The 17158-nt window shown below is 41.3% G+C and overlaps 1 protein-coding gene across 4 annotated transcripts in view; it reads right to left on the reverse strand.

The window, feature by feature from the left end:
* The window catches only part of ptprq (protein tyrosine phosphatase receptor type Q), a 58793-nt gene that overhangs the window by 4422 nt on the left and 37213 nt on the right, over positions 1–17158 (reverse strand). For 3 of the 4 annotated variants that reach the window (XM_050074117.1, XM_050074116.1, XM_050074119.1), the window contains exons 38-57: positions 16723–16998; positions 16245–16619; positions 14354–14463; positions 13970–14156; positions 13624–13862; positions 12249–12318; positions 11715–11873; positions 11186–11477; positions 11005–11078; positions 10808–10907; positions 9584–9712; positions 6423–6467; positions 5780–5806; positions 5514–5595; positions 3024–3114; positions 2795–2871; positions 2363–2497; positions 2055–2180; positions 438–583; positions 198–333 (exon numbers count right to left, since the gene is read on the reverse strand). In XM_050074117.1, coding sequence (XP_049930074.1) covers positions 198–333; positions 438–583; positions 2055–2180; positions 2363–2497; positions 2795–2871; positions 3024–3114; positions 5514–5595; positions 5780–5806; positions 6423–6467; positions 9584–9712; positions 10808–10907; positions 11005–11078; positions 11186–11477; positions 11715–11873; positions 12249–12318; positions 13624–13862; positions 13970–14156; positions 14354–14463; positions 16245–16619; positions 16723–16998 — 2876 coding nt within the window. The remainder of the gene's footprint in view (positions 1–197; positions 334–437; positions 584–2054; positions 2181–2362; positions 2498–2794; positions 2872–3023; positions 3115–5513; positions 5596–5779; positions 5807–6422; positions 6468–9583; positions 9713–10807; positions 10908–11004; positions 11079–11185; positions 11478–11714; positions 11874–12248; positions 12319–13623; positions 13863–13969; positions 14157–14353; positions 14464–16244; positions 16620–16722; positions 16999–17158) is intronic. The other variant, XM_050074118.1, reaches the window with a different exon arrangement.

Genomic DNA, 17158 nt, shown 5'->3' on the forward strand with positions numbered 1-17158 from the left:
ACAGCAGGACATGAAGTTAAAAAAGTAGGACAACTACACCGCCATTTGTGAGTCTTTGATGATTCTTAAGTGTACTGGAACAACTTAAGACAACATACTGTACAATACCCCTCTTTTTTGTCTTTTGTTTATTCTCTACGGGTTGGGAAATTTAACCACAGGGATGAAATACACTATTGTACTTCATGTGAACTCACCAGGTTCTGTACCATGCACATCCTCTCGCTGCGGAGTTCAGCCACCAGGCCATAAATATCCACGAAGTCGTGATCTCTGACGTGCTGAATGAGGTGGTCGAGAGCGATGAACACACCTGTTCTGCCCACACCAGCACTGAGGAACAATGACAGATGTTGACGAAGCCCCATTCAGTCACCACAAATAGAACAATGCATTTAATGCACTTTACTTTTAAAGACCTTGACGTGCTACAGTACCTGCAGTGGACCACTATAGTGGTGTTGTCGTGCCTGTGAGCTCGGACAGCTTTGACAAACTTAATGAGAGTGCTGCAGGACTCTGGGACTCCGTGCTCGGGCCACGATGTGTAGTTGAAGTGGCGAACCAGAATATAGTGCCCGTGCTGCACAAAGGGATTTAAACGAGAAAAAGACAACAAGCTAAATAAATATAAATACAGATGAAATGTGCTCAGCAATATGTTTAATGTTTGCCAGATGTGGATCAAATTAACTCACCACACAACAGCTGTTAGATCAACATTTTGGGAAATTTGCTTGCGATGAGTTAGATGAGAAGATCAACAACACTCAAACATGAAGCAGGAGCCAGAAGACTGTTAGCTTAGCATAAAGACTGTAAACAACTTCATACTTGACAAACACGCAGAAGAGAGGTGTCAATCTTCTCATCTGTCAATATGAGAGCGTATAAGTAAATTTCCAAAAATGCTGAACTATTCCCTGAAGTGTTTTGCCTGTAAAACATCTGTTAGCACAGTGGGCTCCATATTTATCCAAAGTCATTAGTTTAAGTTGCCTTTGGCCATGTTGTTGAGCTAGTTTTCTGTCTGTCAAGTAGCTGTCCTTAAGTTGCTCACTCCACAGCACTTCAAATTAAAAGCTCTGTACCAGAAATTCACTGTACTTCAATATAAAGTGTATTTTTTTACAAAGTTGACACGTTCACGAGTCACTTGCGGACCATTCAGAATGGACCCGCGACCCACTTTTGGACCGTGACCCACCAGTTGGGAACCACTGTGTTAGCGCATTACTTACACAACAAAGGGCACCTGCATTTACTCATATATTTAATTTGATTTAGTTCTGTTAGATGGAAATGTGGAAAATTAGTAGGGTTGAACCGGGCACTGGGATGAAATGAGTACAGATAGCGTACATGTCACGAGTACAAGTATCGTCTGAATAAAATGCATCAATATCTGTACTCTTAAACAGTTCTGTTACTCCTGTGATTGAAAATTATCTTAAGGTCACATTTGACTTTCTGTTCCATAAATAGTTTTCTAATAAATGATAAATATTGCAACTTCAAATCAACCCGTTTTAACTCAGTCTGAGTACAGATATTGTGAACGTTTTACAGTTTTACTCATGTTGTGTGGGAACAGAGGGCCGCCTGTTCAAGTCCCTGTACAGACATTAGTGTGGACTACCAGCTGGAGAAATGCCAGATTGCCTGCTGGGCACAGCTGAGGCATCCTTGAGCAAGACCCTGCGCTACCGCTCTGAAAATGCATGTGTATAAAATGGATTTGGGAAAAGCTACATTTCAACTGCCTTGTGTGAATTTGCCTTGTGCAGTTTTACAAAGAAATAAAGCATCCTACTTTCTTGTAGGGACATAAGTCTATTAACACAGTAACACTGTGGAGACTCGTCTTCCTATTGGGGACAAACTGCAAGTCCTTTTGACAAAAATCACTGAATTTTAGGATGGAGACTTGGTTCAAGGTTAGTGTGAGGACAAGGATAAGTCACCAGGAAATGAATGTAAGTCAGTGCAATGTCCACTAACGTGATAGAAACACAACTGTGTGTGTGCGTGTGAGGAGCTGTTAGCTTAGTTACCTTTTCTACTTTTAGGGTTCTGATAGTCCAATCAGGAAGGACTTCCTCTGACACTTTTGAGATGAGAATGTCACTAAACACTGACATTGGCTTGTTGTCCTCTGGCCAGTACTTGTGACACCGAATCTGAAATGTCAAACAAACACACGCACGCACACACAGACAGACACAGACCCACACACACACACATCAGATCTTCGCAGCAGATACAACACTCCTGGTGACAGGGCTGTTAAGGAGCCCAAAACGAAGCCCCGCCTGTCCTCTGAATGCTATTTCATAACAGTGGCAAATCTCTCATGACGCACTCTGCCTTTCTCGTAACACTGCGTGAGCATGGCGATGGTGCGGGTTCCCGTTTCCCAGATCATCCTCCAAAAGTCAGCCACTGTGCCAGGCAGAGGACCCTGGGTGGCGATGAACTCATTTGGACAAAGATAGCCCTAGAGAACAGAGCAGAGAGACAGAGGTTTACATTTACCAGCTCAAAAATCACTGCAGCAACATACAGACCTACTTAAATCATAAAATTAACATTATTCACTCACAAATGAATATACTTGAACAGGTTGTTATCGATCTATTGTCCAGGATCAGAATGGGACCGGGAATATCTCCTCTAATTGCAACCAATGTGTCTCATGCCTGCGTAACTACTTTCATAACCTGATTATGACTCAAGTGGAAGCGACCCTCCAGGTTAACCACTGGGCTTTTAGCAGCTGATAGCTTGTACTCACTGAGACAAAGCTGGCATTGATGTAGTCGGAGCCTGCTGTGCCCGGTTCTGACAGCAGTTTCACCCGGTTGTTATTGTCTAGACACAGTGAAGTGAGAAGAGAGGGGTAGAAACATGTAAAATGCAGCTTTGTAAGAAGTAGTGAAATCAGTGTTAGAGCTAGCACACATAATTTTGCTATACTGTAGTATTATAGCTCTGGAAAGCTAATAATCAGTCTGACCACTTACAAGGTTTGATGTTGGGGAAGCGGTTTTTGGATTTGTTCCAGGGCAGGTCAGCATCTGTGGTGGCCAGGTCCTGGAGCAGTTTTGGAAGCTCCTGGGGTGGTGACACATCAGTATTCACAAAACATACATAGGCTACATGAGGTTAAAGTTCAGGGTCTCTATTTTTAGAACAGGTGTAGGTCAAATTTTGGACTTAAAGGGACAGTTCACCCCTAGATTGAAAATATGTAGTTTTGCTCTTACCTGTGGTGCTATTTATTATCTAGATTGTTTTCGTGCAAGTTGTTGAGTGTTGGAGATATCAGCCGTAAAAATGTCTGCTTTCTCTTGAATATAATGGAACCAAATGGCACTCGGCTTGTGGTGCTCAAAGTCCCAAAACATAAATTTGAAATCGTCAACCGCAAGGTCTCTTTCCAGAAATCATGACCTCAGTCATGTTACTCAAGATAATCCACAGACCTTGTTGTGAGCGGTTTCATGTGGAACGATTTTCTTTCTACTGAACTACACCCAACAACCGTATAACCGCCCAGAAGGAAGTGTGCATCTACTCATGGACAAGAGGCTCGTGCAAGTGACTACGCAAGATGTAAACATTAATGACATCCTCCTTAGCTGAGCTTTACCATTAGCTAGCTCAGTGGTGTGAGGTGAACTAGCAGTAGATGCATGCGTCCCTGTGTGCAGTGATACGGTTGGCGGGTGTAGTTCGGTAGAGAGAAAGTAGTTTCAACATGAAACTGCTCACAACAAGGTCTGTGGATTATCTTAAGCAGTCCGTCCATCCATCCATCCATCCATCCATCCATCCATCCATCTGCTTATCTGGGACCGGGTCGCAGGGCAGCAGGCCAAGCAAAGCACCCCAGATTTCCCTCTCTCCAGCAACGTTTTCCAGCTCCTCCTGGGGGACCCCAAGGCGTTCCCAGGCCATACGAGATATGTAATACCTTCAGTGCATTCTAGATCTACCCCAGGGCCTCCTACCAGTGGGACGTGCCCAGAACACCTCTAACAGGAGGCTTACAGGAGGCATCCTGATAAGATGCCTGAACTATCTCACCTGCCCCCTTTCGAAGCAAAGAAGCAGCAACTCTACTCCGAGCTCCCTCTAGATGTCCAAGCTCCTTACCCTATCTCTAAGGCTGAGCCCAGCCACCCCACGGAAGAAACTCATTTTGGCTACTTGTATCTGCAATCTCATTCTTTCGGTCACTACCCAGAGCACATGACCATAGACGAGGGTTGGGATGTAGATGGACCAGTAAATTGAAAGCTTCGCCTTCTGGCTCAGCTTCCCCTTCATCACGGTGGTCCGGCACAGCGCCCGCATCACTGCAGACACCACACCGAACTGCCGATACATCTAGTGCTCCGTTATACCCTCACGAACAAGATCCTGAGATACTTGAACTCCCCTGCTTGAGGCAGTAACTTTCTCACAACCCGGAGGGGGCAATGCATCGGTTTCCGGCAAAGAACTATGGCCTCTGATTTGGAGGTGCTGACTCTCATCCCGACCGCTTCACACTCGGCTGCAAACAGCCTCAGTGTATACTGGAGGTCACAGTCATCTCTAACAACCAACATCTTTTCAGATGAAGGTCCCTAAAGCAAAATCTTATTAAATGGGGGTCTGTGACCTTGTGTGTATCCATTTAGGGGTCCTTGACACAAAAAAGGTTAAAAACCACTGATCTTGAGGAACCACGTCATGATTTCTGCAAAGAGACATTGCTGCTGAGTTTTTCAAATGTATTTTTTTGGCACATTGAGCACCACAAGCCGTGTCCCATCTAGTTCCATTATATTCAAGTGAAGGCAGACATCTCTACTGCTGATATCTCCAACTCTCTGCAGCTCACACCAAAACAATGTAGACTGATAAATAGCACCCCAGGTAAGAGGGAACATATGTATTTTTGATTTGAGGGTTAACTGTCCCTTTTGAGTGAAACATAAAAGTCAGATATCTCTTTTCCACCTATTTCAATGTTATTTACTATATTTTTTGTGACATTAAACACACTGTTAAATTTGGAAGACCGCCAGGAGTCTCTGAGTTTAGAATAAATCCTGTTGGGGTTTTGGATGGCTGCAGTACAGAGACAAAGGCAAGCATGCAAGCATCGGTCATGAATACTAATGTAAAAAGCAATATGTATTATTTAGAGGAGGGTCATTTTAGCTAACTACGTGCAGCTCTTGTAAGATTCTATCTTCAAATGCTTATTTTACATGATGTTATACCTCTTTTTTTTTGCATTTGTGAGAGGAGTTTGCAATCACTTTCCATACATCTTCACTGTCTGCACTGCATTCTTCCTCTGATCTGTTTTCTATGACCCACCTTCCAACAGCAGCAATTTCCTCTATGCTACATTTTGTGGTCAATTCCAGGTGATTTTCTATCATTTCATCGCAATTTATATATTTCTACACTGTAAGTTTAATAAGCACAGGTCCAGGTTGTAGGGAAACACTTACAGCAAACTCCTCTTGAAACTTGGCATTGTCATTGGCACACAGATCCTCTACGTGCTGCAGGAAAGACTTCTTGTTGACAGGCCTGGCAAAGAGGTAAGAAGAGAAATACACTGGATGCGAGGAGCAGAGAGAGATGTACAAAAACTCTACAACAACATGCTATTTTCTGTAAGTTTATTCTAGGATAACAGCACACTGATACTTAATACTGAGCCATACAGAACATGCTGCTCTATTATCTGCATTATTTATGCAGGGTGACTTACTTGAGTGACTTCCTGTAGCTGAGCAGCCTGGACAAAAATAGACAGCAAACATCAACCAAAATAAACCAATTAATAATAATAACAATCACAACTTACACTGCGGTATTTCTGCCCATGATAGCTAAACTTATCCTCACTGCAGTGAGTACAAGGCTTTGTATGTTTAAGCAAAGGAGGTCTCATCACATCCACTTCGATTAAACACTGACTGATGTTTCGCTCTAAATAAATATGTGAACATGATGCAGTTCAACTTGAATGAAGCACGTGCTTATTCCCCCTGTGGCTGATGTTTCTTTGCATTACTGAAGGCTTGTAGCCACTTGTGCCCTCTAAGGCCGCTACGGCTTCCAAGCAATTTTGAGATAGCAAGTGGGTAAACAAATTAAAGGGGTCTCAAGCAGATGAGTGTCGGCGCAGCTCTGAAATCCCTGCCAGTGATGGAGGAAAAGGCTGAAATGCTGATGTCAGTGACTCGCTCCACTGATTGACCGCCACCAAACGTTTAATAAGCAACAAAGATGGATGATTTTAACATGTAACATGACTGACACACAGACATAGTGCTGGATAGAAGGTGGAGCACAACATGCAAACAAAGCATATACACCAACATGAAGCACACACAGGTCAAAAGACTTACTGGATCACATAAATCTCTTTCCGCCTAAAGAAGAAGGAAGAATACCTGGTGAGAGAAAAGTGCTCAGTGAGAGAAATTAAAAGCCAAAGCGAGTCAATGCAAGTGTCAGAGAGAGTTATTTATGCCATTCATGTGACAAGTAACAAGAAAAAGTGTGTTATTATGATATAAACTGAGCTTAGAAAGGTGGTGTTTAGAAAGAGCTCAGCTCCAACAAAGCAGAGACACACTGTGCTAATGACGCCGCTGGAGTGGCTTAGCTCCTTGGAATGACCATAACATGCAACACTTAAAAATGTACAGTCTCATTAGAAATATTAAGTTGCTGGTTTGGTTCAGAAATCCCTTTAAATTCAAAGTTGTGTTTACTGGGGAATGATCGCAAATGCCAAATGTATCCAAGTGTGCATTTTCTGTTATTATTGTGGGTCTGATAACTGTCTGTGGAGTTATTCTAAGACACTGGAAGACAACAAACAAAGAATGGGTTAATGCAATGCTCAGTAGAATAAGTATCTCCTTGGGACTGGTTATGGTCTCATATCAAAATGGAAGATAAGCCTACATAATTATGAATTCTCTATGTGATTATGCAACCCCATAGAGTGATGTATGAAGACGTATGTGTGACATGTTTTTGTTTGTTAGTTTGTGTTCTTCTCTCTCCTTCTAGACTTACTGTTGATTTTTCTTTATGTACTGGAGTCTACTTCCATATTATAAAAATTAAGCATTCTTGTATGCCTGGAAAACAATATATGTATGCCATGTACTGAGCCTTTAAAACCAATGAAAACTTGAATTATGTAAAAAAAGAAATGTACAATCTTTGCTTTTAAAAGTCAGGCTTCCTACTCATTTTCCATTACAAAATTCCATACTTTTCCAGACTTCTCTGTAAATTTTTCAGACTGTGTTTGACATTAGAGAACAAAGAACCAGCCCTCGGAAAACTGGTGTCTACTTATTGTAGCCATTCAATTCATGTTACCTACGCAAACAGCTGAACAACGTTATACTGTCAATCTTGCCTGTCCACAGAGGAAATAAACTAACCAGTGCTACTCATACTTGTATTTTTTCCCTTAAAGCTACAGCTGGTAAATTCATTAAGAATATATTTTTTCACACAGTACTGACTGAGATGGATAATCTCTGAAAAAAAAGTCAAAACTGCCTTACTAAATGTGAACAAACACAACCAATCAGAGCCGAGTAGCTGAGTAAAATGACAAAAGTGGTTCAGCTAGTGGGCGGTGCTTGGTACTTACTGTAACTGTCTCCAACATGGCAGCTGGGTCACAAACTTTCTCATTACACAGCTGAACAGTACACTAAAGTATGTTTCTGAAAGCATTTGAGGTGAGAAATAGGTGATGCAGTAACAGAGTCTTGATTTATATTTGATTGGCACTGCCAGGTTTGACAGTTTGACCACCATTCACAGAGTGATTGACAACTGTGTTAGAGACTCCTCAGCTCTCAATGGTTGTTCCTGCCACGCTGCAGTCTGATTCTAGCGAATGCCAATTTTTTCACAGCCTGTTTTCACAGACTTTCTGTCTCTTGTACTTTTTTCAGAATATAGTGACAGTTTCAGCAAATAGGATAAAAGGTTATTCACAAAAGTTACCATCTGTAGCTTTAACATATTGAATAAAAAAGATTATATTATTGTTCCCCCCATTTTTCCCCATTTTTTGTCTCTTCTATTAATATGAAGCAAAAATGTGTTAGATAATTTAATTTACACAGCATCTGTGCTTGATTATTCACTGTATCCACTGAAATAGCAATGAACGCAGCCATACACTTATGGTTTCCTTATTCAGAAAAGACTTACAAACTAATTTGGCTTCCAGATTTGGTTGAGTTATAAGGAACCCGGGTAAAAGCCGTTTTGCAGGCTGTGACGTGCAGTTGTAGAGGCAGCTATTCGTAGGAGTGTGCATTCATTTACATGCCATATTTCTTGCCTTGCTTTCGATGAAATCAAGCTTGCTCTGGCCTGCACTCTCTCACACAGTGGTAAACGTTTTGGCTGCCTGCTCCACATGCCATGAAAAAATGCTTGTGTAATCAATTTATTTTATAGAAATTAAGAATTTTATATATGATAAGGGCAACAGTCTGGAAAAACAAATATTTCTCTCATCAAATGCTCTCTTTTCTTTTTTTCCATGATTATCAAGACCTGTAAATTACTAAAATTAAATTCCATACTTTTTTATACTGTGTAGGAAGCCTGAAAAGTGTGTGACACTGCCTCCTTTATCAGGACTATGAAGAGTCACAGCATACGAAAAAAAATGTCATATTGGATGTTTAATAAGGCAGGCAAATATTTGCTCATGTAAGGCGCTAATATTACTTTTACACATAAGTTATAAGGGACAGGAATCTGCCAAGTGGAAGCAGATTTATTTATCTATCTTCCCTCAAATGGGTTTCATGTTTTTTATGTTATAATTATGTTATTATTGTTATTTTTGGTTTCTTTTTGTGTTCTGTCATTATGTGGGTATCCTTCAGATGTTGGGGGGAAAAAAGGTGTTCGGAAAGCCTATTGGTTGTTCCAGTGCTGACGTCTAACTATATTGGTGAATAAAAATATCTAAAGTAAAATTTTTGTACTAGTCTTGTTGAAAGCTTTTTTATCCCGCCGTTTCTCACCTCATCTTAGCCATCGTTGACCTTGATACACCTAAACTATCACTGAATTTGACTTTATTTCTCACCATCTCGCAGCACTTATTGTCTGTGCACTTGTTTGTGCCAAAGATGAAAAAAAGCAGAAGGGCTTAACGGTGAATTTGTAAGAGAGTGTGGTTGGAGAGATGCAGACAAGATGACTTGTCTGTTCTGCAGAGAACTGAAGGTAAAACTATAAAGCCCCAGTGATGCTGTGTTGTTTTATAGAGCTGCTGCTTCTATTTTCTGCCCAAACTCTACAACACTGGAAGATTTTGTGCTGACAGGAGCGCACATCAACTTGGCTGCAGCAAAGAGATTTTTGTCTCTTTGACTTAGATTTAAAATCTTGTCTGGAGCAGCTAAATCAAGACTGAACTCATGTAGTGTGCAACCCGTTTAAGCTGCCAAAAATGTGTGTGTTATATCTGGCAAAGTGACGCTTTTAGATTAAAACTAAACACACTAACCGGTTCAGTTTTTCTTGTTTGAGCTCCAGATCTGCCACAGCGATCAGCTGATCCAGTTTACACTTGGTCTCTATGATCTCTGCCTCTCTGGGTGAATAAGTCCCGCCCTCCTTCTTGCGCTGATGGATCCTGATATGGCAATCAAATAAAATGGTCAATAAAACAAATACAGAATTAGAAATAACTAAAAAAAAGGAAACTGGGCTGACAAAGAAGGACATATATTTATTACAAATACTACTAGCAGGTTGTAAAAAACAACAACCAGGAACTGGCTGAGTAAAGAGTCTCCAGCAACCTCTGAATGGATAGAAATAGTTAAGAAAATTTATGTTATGGAACATGCTACTAAAAAATGTGAAAAATATTGGAAAAATTGAAATCTTATTCGACTTTGAAGTGATCTTTTGTTTATATATTTCTTTTGTTTGGTGAAATTTGTTTTATTCCCCTGAGAGGAAGATTTCTCCCTCCTTAAAAATACCCTGGATTTCCAGGAATCAAAGTCAGGGATCTCCAAGGACAATCATGGACATAAGGGATCCTACAGTACAGTGTAACCTTGTTTCTTCTCATTTCCTTTTTTACAAGATGTTAAAAATTTACCCCTTTACCTATGATGTCCCTGCCTGTTGTCATTGGTTTTACTGTATCTGCTTTTTTTCTTTTTGTAAAAACATAATAAAAAAATAAACTGATTTACTGGACATTATGCAAAGCAAAATTACCCATATTTATACAAGACTTTACACACAGTTTTTTGTGCACTAATACTAAATTGCAATCAATGCAGTGTTTTAGTAAAAGGTATACTATGCAGGATTTTCCTAAAAAACAATGTATAGACTCATACTGAAGTTATCCCTTTAAATTATGACTTATGACCCACTGGAAGTGTGCAGTGGTGTATTTTTCTGCAGGGACTCTGCACTTTGCCTGTACTTTTTTATTTTCTGTGCTCGGGACGTTTATGGGTGTGCACCCCCACAGCCCTCAGGTGAGCTCGGAGGTTTATAAAAAGATAGCCACCAGCTGTCAGACTGTAAACAGCAGACATCCAAGAGACACAGCCGTGAAAAATGCCAAACGAGAGTGAATCTGGGGTTTGCGTTTACTTTTACTTTTGCTGACGAGTGTGTCTGCAAACAATAACTGACAATCCTGCACAGTATACCTTTAATATATGAATGCTGGCAAATGATTAAATGCTTGTTGCCATCTTACTTGACGGAGCCACAGATGATAATGATGAGCAACACTGCCAAGAAGAAGGAGAGCAGAACGCCCAGAATGATCTGTTCATCTCTGGTTAACAGCCCGTCCACTACAGAGAGAGTGAAAAGAGACAGAGGTGACAACATCACACATAAATCAACAAAACATTTTTTAATGTAGTGTAACACCGGGATGAATATAAATACCTGCAGTCTTGATGTGCTCTGAGTACTCAGAGTCTGTGTATTGGTCATTGATGTTAGTGGCTCTGAACTTAAACCTGGTAAATATGAAACAACAGCCCAGTGTCAGCATTAGATTATTACAAAAAAAATGTACATACAACATTTTTAAGTAGTTGTGTGGTGGAGTGTGTGGTGCACTCACACATAGACGGTGTTTGGCTTCAGAGGTCCATTGCAGAAACTATCAGTGTTGTTCTCCTTAACACACTCATCGTCCCCTCCGATTACGTATGTTGCTGCATTAGTGTGATTGTGCTTCAACAGGGGCCGCCCACCTCTGGACGAACTATGACCACTTCTGATGTGTGCATCTGTGTGCGACGTCCCGTCCCACATGGAACATGGCGGGTTGGGGAACCCCTTGTCGGTCAGGTAAGGGGCAGGACGAACAAAAAATGCATTCTTCCAGTTGGTCAAGTTCTGGATGTCTTTCACTGTGACAGGATGAGTAAGCCAGTTAGAGAGGAAAGGAATCGCAGGGGGACTGAGTCAAATTTGTGCTGACGTTAAGCCCTTTGGCTTCTGCATACATTTTGTCTGTTGTGAGCTTAGGACAGAGTGACGTACTGTAAAGCAAGATTCTACTTGAGGCTTAAAGCACAAACAAGACCGATACCCAAGTGTATTCAACTAAAAGTGACGGCTGTCAATGTTTTTTTGAAGAGTCATACCCCCTGACTCGGCCACGATGACCTGGATTTTTGTGATTGGTCCATTGTCGTCACTATAGAAACAGGCAGGCATGCGGATGGTGATACTCCTGTGGGTTACCATGGCAACCCCTCCATGGCCCAGCACTGCCTGGGGTCTTTGGGTTGGCTTGGCTGGGGCTGCAAAACACGCACGTGTGAACACAGAGGAGCACACACACACACACACACACACACACACACACACACACACACACACATACACACACAAACACACACACAGAGGTTGTTGTGTGACCACAGTGTGTGGGAAGATGTGGTTTTCGTCTGATGCATTTACATCTAAATCATGACAAACTGCTCAGACCTCTGCATCATGAACACACATCTGAGAAAATTGCTGAGTTACATTTGCTGTGTCAGAGCAGGTCTGCACTGATGATACTGTGCAGCGGCACAGTTCTGTGTCTCACATCTATGCTGCACTGCTACAACAAGAAAGGGAGAAACACTGTATAGCGGTGCAGAGCACACATAAAAAAGAGGGACTTGTACCTCTGATGCCTGTGGTTATCTGGACATGCGGGCTGGGTGGGCTCCTCCCAGCCCCGTTCTTTGCTGAAATCTACAAACAGAAGAAAGGAGAGAAGAAATCAGAAAGAGAGACAGGCACAGACAGGAGTTAAAGAAAAGGAAACACACACCAGTGAACAAACTTGTAGGTGTTTGTGACCGTGTGTGTAACAGAGGTCTGGACTCAAGTCAGACTTGAATCCCAATTTTGATGACTTTAGACCCGACTTGACAAAATCAAAAAAGACTTCCAACTCGACTTGGACTTTAAGGGCCCAAACACTCCACTCCAGCATCAAAGAACTAGTGGAAACAAAGGTCACTGTTGTGTCGCCTCACATCGCCTGAGTCTCGGCCAAAAAGTGGCACTTCAACACACCGCAAAGACGACAGCCTATGGCTAACTAGCACATACGTTCTGCAATTCCGTGAGAGGAAATAACTCTCCGAACGAGCAGGCGGCAGTTCTCTCTATGCGTCATTCAAAAAGAGAAACCAGAGGACCGACAGGACGGATTCAAGATGCAGCATAGCCAGTTAGCACATTAACAACACAACCAGATGTTGAAAGAACAAATGACATTTACCGTGCGCTGGCGAACACAAACACAACCTTACACAATAAGTTTGTTTCAATCTCACACACTCTTGACTTGCTTTCTTGCTTTCATCACTTCTATTTTTGTGCACTGAGCTGAACTCACAATCAGAATGATTTAATTCACTGACGGGCTCCGCCAAGGCCAACACCAATTCAACATGCTAAATTGAATGAAAAACAGCTGACAAGGGCTGACTTGCAATTGTGACTTGAAAATACCTGATATCTTTCCCCCAAGCCCAAAGATTGAAAAGTATGTTATTTAAAAGTGTACCATAGAATCAACTAACATTTATATTATTCTTTTCCAGCAATTTCTCACTTAATTCCCCAGATACACTTGAACCAATTTGACAGCATCCAATCAATTTGCAGGAGAGAACCATTAAGAACTAACATTATCTTACTGAGTACCAGTTAAAAAAAAACTACCAAAAAAGTGTAGTATGCAAAAGGTGTAGGTTGAAAAATTACAGGTGGATATGGAACAACCTCCAACAAACTTGTTTTAATAAAACAAATACATATTTAGAGAAACAGCCATTATTTTTGTAAAGTTAATATATTACAATGTTGTTAAAGTGTTATTATATTTGGTGAAGCGCTCATTATGACTTATTTAGGACTTGAAACTAAAGAACTCAACTTGGGACTTGAGTGCAAAGACTTAAGACTTAATTGTCCTCCAAAACAATGACGCAGTCCCACCTCTGGTGTGTACTGTGTGTGTGTCTGTGTGTGTGTGTTGTTCTTCACCTGTATGCTGTAGCTGTGTCCTCCCTTCAGGCCCTCTATGACTGCAGTCAGATTGTTTTGGTCTCGTTGGGTGATATTAAGGCTGATGTTCTTGACCAGCTGGCCCTTTTCGTAGATGTACACATAGTAAGCAGTTATGTTTCCATTGGGCTCCTCTGGAGGGGTGAAAGTCACCTTCACACGGTTCACTTCCTCTGGGATAACTGATACTATCACATTCTTGGGAGGGTCTTTGGGCTCTGAGGACAGAGTAGAAATGATACAGGAGAGAAAAAAGATATTTGGTGATATTTACGGGTGGGTAGTAGCTGTTACAGGAACTGCCAAAATGTAAATTTCCACATACCCTCCTCCAGTGTTTGAAATCCAATAGGCCCAATGGCTTTCCCATCACTTGTGGCGTTTTCCAAAGGACCAGTGAAGGCAATGACAGTCACAAAGTAACGAGTGAAAGCAGTCAAGTTAGTCACAACGAGAGTTGTCAGTTCTCCTGGAGCACGGACTGTTGAGATGTTTAAACCAGGGCCATCCACCTGGTGTGACAGGGGAGTTCATGAAAAGATTTAATACCTAAATGTGAATGAGCACAGTCTGAGTAATTTCATAATGTTTGCATTTTACCACACCATGTGTTAAAACCTTCACCAAGATAATCTGTACTGAGAAAATCTAACATGTCATGACACATTCATATTTGTGTGTTTGTAAAAATGAAACTCGGTGAGGTGACCTGCACAAGATACGAAGTTGGTCCAGAGAGAATGGCTGGAGCACCCCATGCAATGCGAAGGCTGTTGGAGGTGGCGGTTACTTTAAGGTCACGTGGAGGTTCGTCAGGGTCTGAGGGAGGCGATAGGAGAAACACAGAATGCTTATTATGTGCTATTAAATCAAAAAAGTTAAAGGAATACTTCACTCACAAAATGATACTTGTTAATCAATTAGTCATGCAGTGTAACCTTGAATTAGCCTCCAGGGAAAATGATGAACATATTGATTTATTACTTGATTAGGGTCCACAAACAGCAAGACTATATCAAAACATCTGTTTACAAACTCACACAACTCCTGCAGTATAATCCAAGTCTCATTTATCCAGTCATATACTCAGTACTTCCGAAACACATGAATTTTGGAAGTACTGAGCATAAGCCTAGATAAATGAGGCTTGATGTAGTTTTGCTGTTGTTTAATGTGGTTCTCTATCAATCAATAAATCAATATGTTCAGTTTTCTACAGAGGCATGTTTTAACAAATCATAAAATCACCTACTGATCTACTATCAAACCCATATATCTGTTTTTCCCTGTGATTCACCTCAAAGTCTTTAACATTATACCACCAGATTTTATTGCACAAATCCCACTGCTGCTATTAATAAGCATAGCAGGTTTTAAAAAGAGAAAAGGCTGCGTTACAGGGAGTGCAGGGTAGCAACACAGTGCTATGAGAGTGTGAACCACTGAAAAAACAAGTAGAGGTAATGATCAGTGGTTTCTGCTCATTCTGAATGCATTGAGATGTTTCAACTAATGATTATAGGATGGATGAGGATGTATCCAGTAGATTGTCTTGTTTTTCTCTGTTCATTATATTGCATCTACATAATTTAATGTTAACTACATTCATATATTGTTTAAATATTTTATGTGCCGCTTTACGTTTAATTTGGGACTATTTAATATCGTGCACCTTACGTGCAGGTAATGAGAGTTATGATTAAGTCTGGCAGAATGATATCCTCCTGAGACCCTGTGTTCTCATATATTTTGGGTTTACATGACCTCATATGTCATTCTACTTAACTTAAACCTGTTGTCCTCATTCATGGACACTTTTTTGTGCCATCTAGTGGTAGTAGGAGCACAATACACTAATCCATGTAAAAACAAGATGGCAGCCATCTCTGCCAAGTCAGTCTGCAGCCGATCCCGACACAAAAGTGGACACGGCGCAAAACCTGATCATAGTTTATGGTTGAAACTTGTTTATTTATGGTTAATAATGTTTGTAGTTTGATATGGCAACAAAGTTGACCAATTTTAGCAACAGTAACAAGCTCAGACTCTGTTAATTAGGAAGTACTCGTTTGAAGTCATTGGGATTTAATTGTCGTTGAGTGTTTAGTTTTTTATACTTATTGGGTCCTACTGGTCCCAAATAGCTCTGAGAAAATAAAAATGCATACCAAACAAAAGTTCGGGTCTCAGGAGGATATATAAGATGTGAGATGCCACTATTGTTGTCAGTATTCAGTTGTCCTACGTTCTTTTTTGGACATTAAAGTGGATCAAGTACACAGAGAAGCTGTCCCTGTGCTCTTACTTCACCCACAGCCCTTTGAAAGTTAATTCAGTAACCTGTATGTTTATAGGCAAGACATGAGAGAAACCTGCTTACACTATGCATGAAGATCTTCCACAAGATACAATTTAATTTACTTAAGAATGTCCATACATCAGTCCAGATAGGGTTAAAAATACTGTATATTTTTTTTACTGGAACACCCTGAAAAAAACTTACAGATTTATTAGTCAAATATTCCTCCTGAGGTCATGACTAACTGCCAACTCTGCCCTGGCAACACAAAAAGGTCATTGCATCACTGTGACGTTCTTACTTCCAGCCAGGGTGCGTGCGTAGTTCCAGTGCGTGTATTCTCCCACTCCAGCGTTGGTCACAGCAGCCACTTTGAAGCGGTAGTATCTGTACTTTGCCAGGGACTGAAGTGTGATGCTGTGCTCATTCTCTTCAACTCCGTCCGAAGCATTCACTGACACAGTGACAACAGAGTCCACACAGTCCGAGGGCAGTTCGTCCTCTGGGGCCGGCTGTGCAGTAGTTAGTGTATTCGGTTCACAAACAGTCGAAAGCAGCTGTGCGATGACGTGGTACTCTTTCAGCAGGCCTGGAATGGAAAGTGGCGGAGCCCACTCAAGTGTCACATTGTTAGGTGTGACCTGAGAAATGGTGAGAAAGCGAGGGGCAGCCGGGGCTTTTAAAGGGAAAAAAAAGAAGATTAAACTATTCATTTTTTGCACTGCTGTATAAAAGCATTTACAAGCCAAAATGTTACACAGTGCAGTGAGACTGACTACCTGATTCAGACAGAGTGGATGCAGTACAGTTTAGTCTGTCTCCAGGTCCTGCAGAGTTGACTGCAGCCACAGTGAGCATGTACTCCTGGTCTGGAGATAACCCAGTCACTGTGTACTCTGGTGCGTAAGCCTGGTGTGTGTAAGACTGCGAGTCTACCTCCACTAGAATCTCATAAAATATGATCTGCCCGTTAGGGTTGGCCGGAAGCTCCCAAAACAGCTGAACTGAATCCCAGCTCACTCCTGAGCAAGACAGGTTCCCCACTGTGTCAGACACTGCAGACAGAGATGAGACAGTGACATTGTTAGACTAGCATTAGCTTTAGTTAGCATTCTTCACTGTCCACTGTCAGAGAGATGAACCAAATTCAATTACAGTATTGACCTTTAATTGTACATGCTGAAAAAAAGGCTGCAGGACTCTGGGTGAGGGGAA

Source organism: Epinephelus moara, chromosome 20 (assembly GCF_006386435.1).
Source record: "Epinephelus moara isolate mb chromosome 20, YSFRI_EMoa_1.0, whole genome shotgun sequence".
Classification (NCBI taxonomy): domain Eukaryota; kingdom Metazoa; phylum Chordata; class Actinopteri; order Perciformes; family Serranidae; genus Epinephelus; species Epinephelus moara.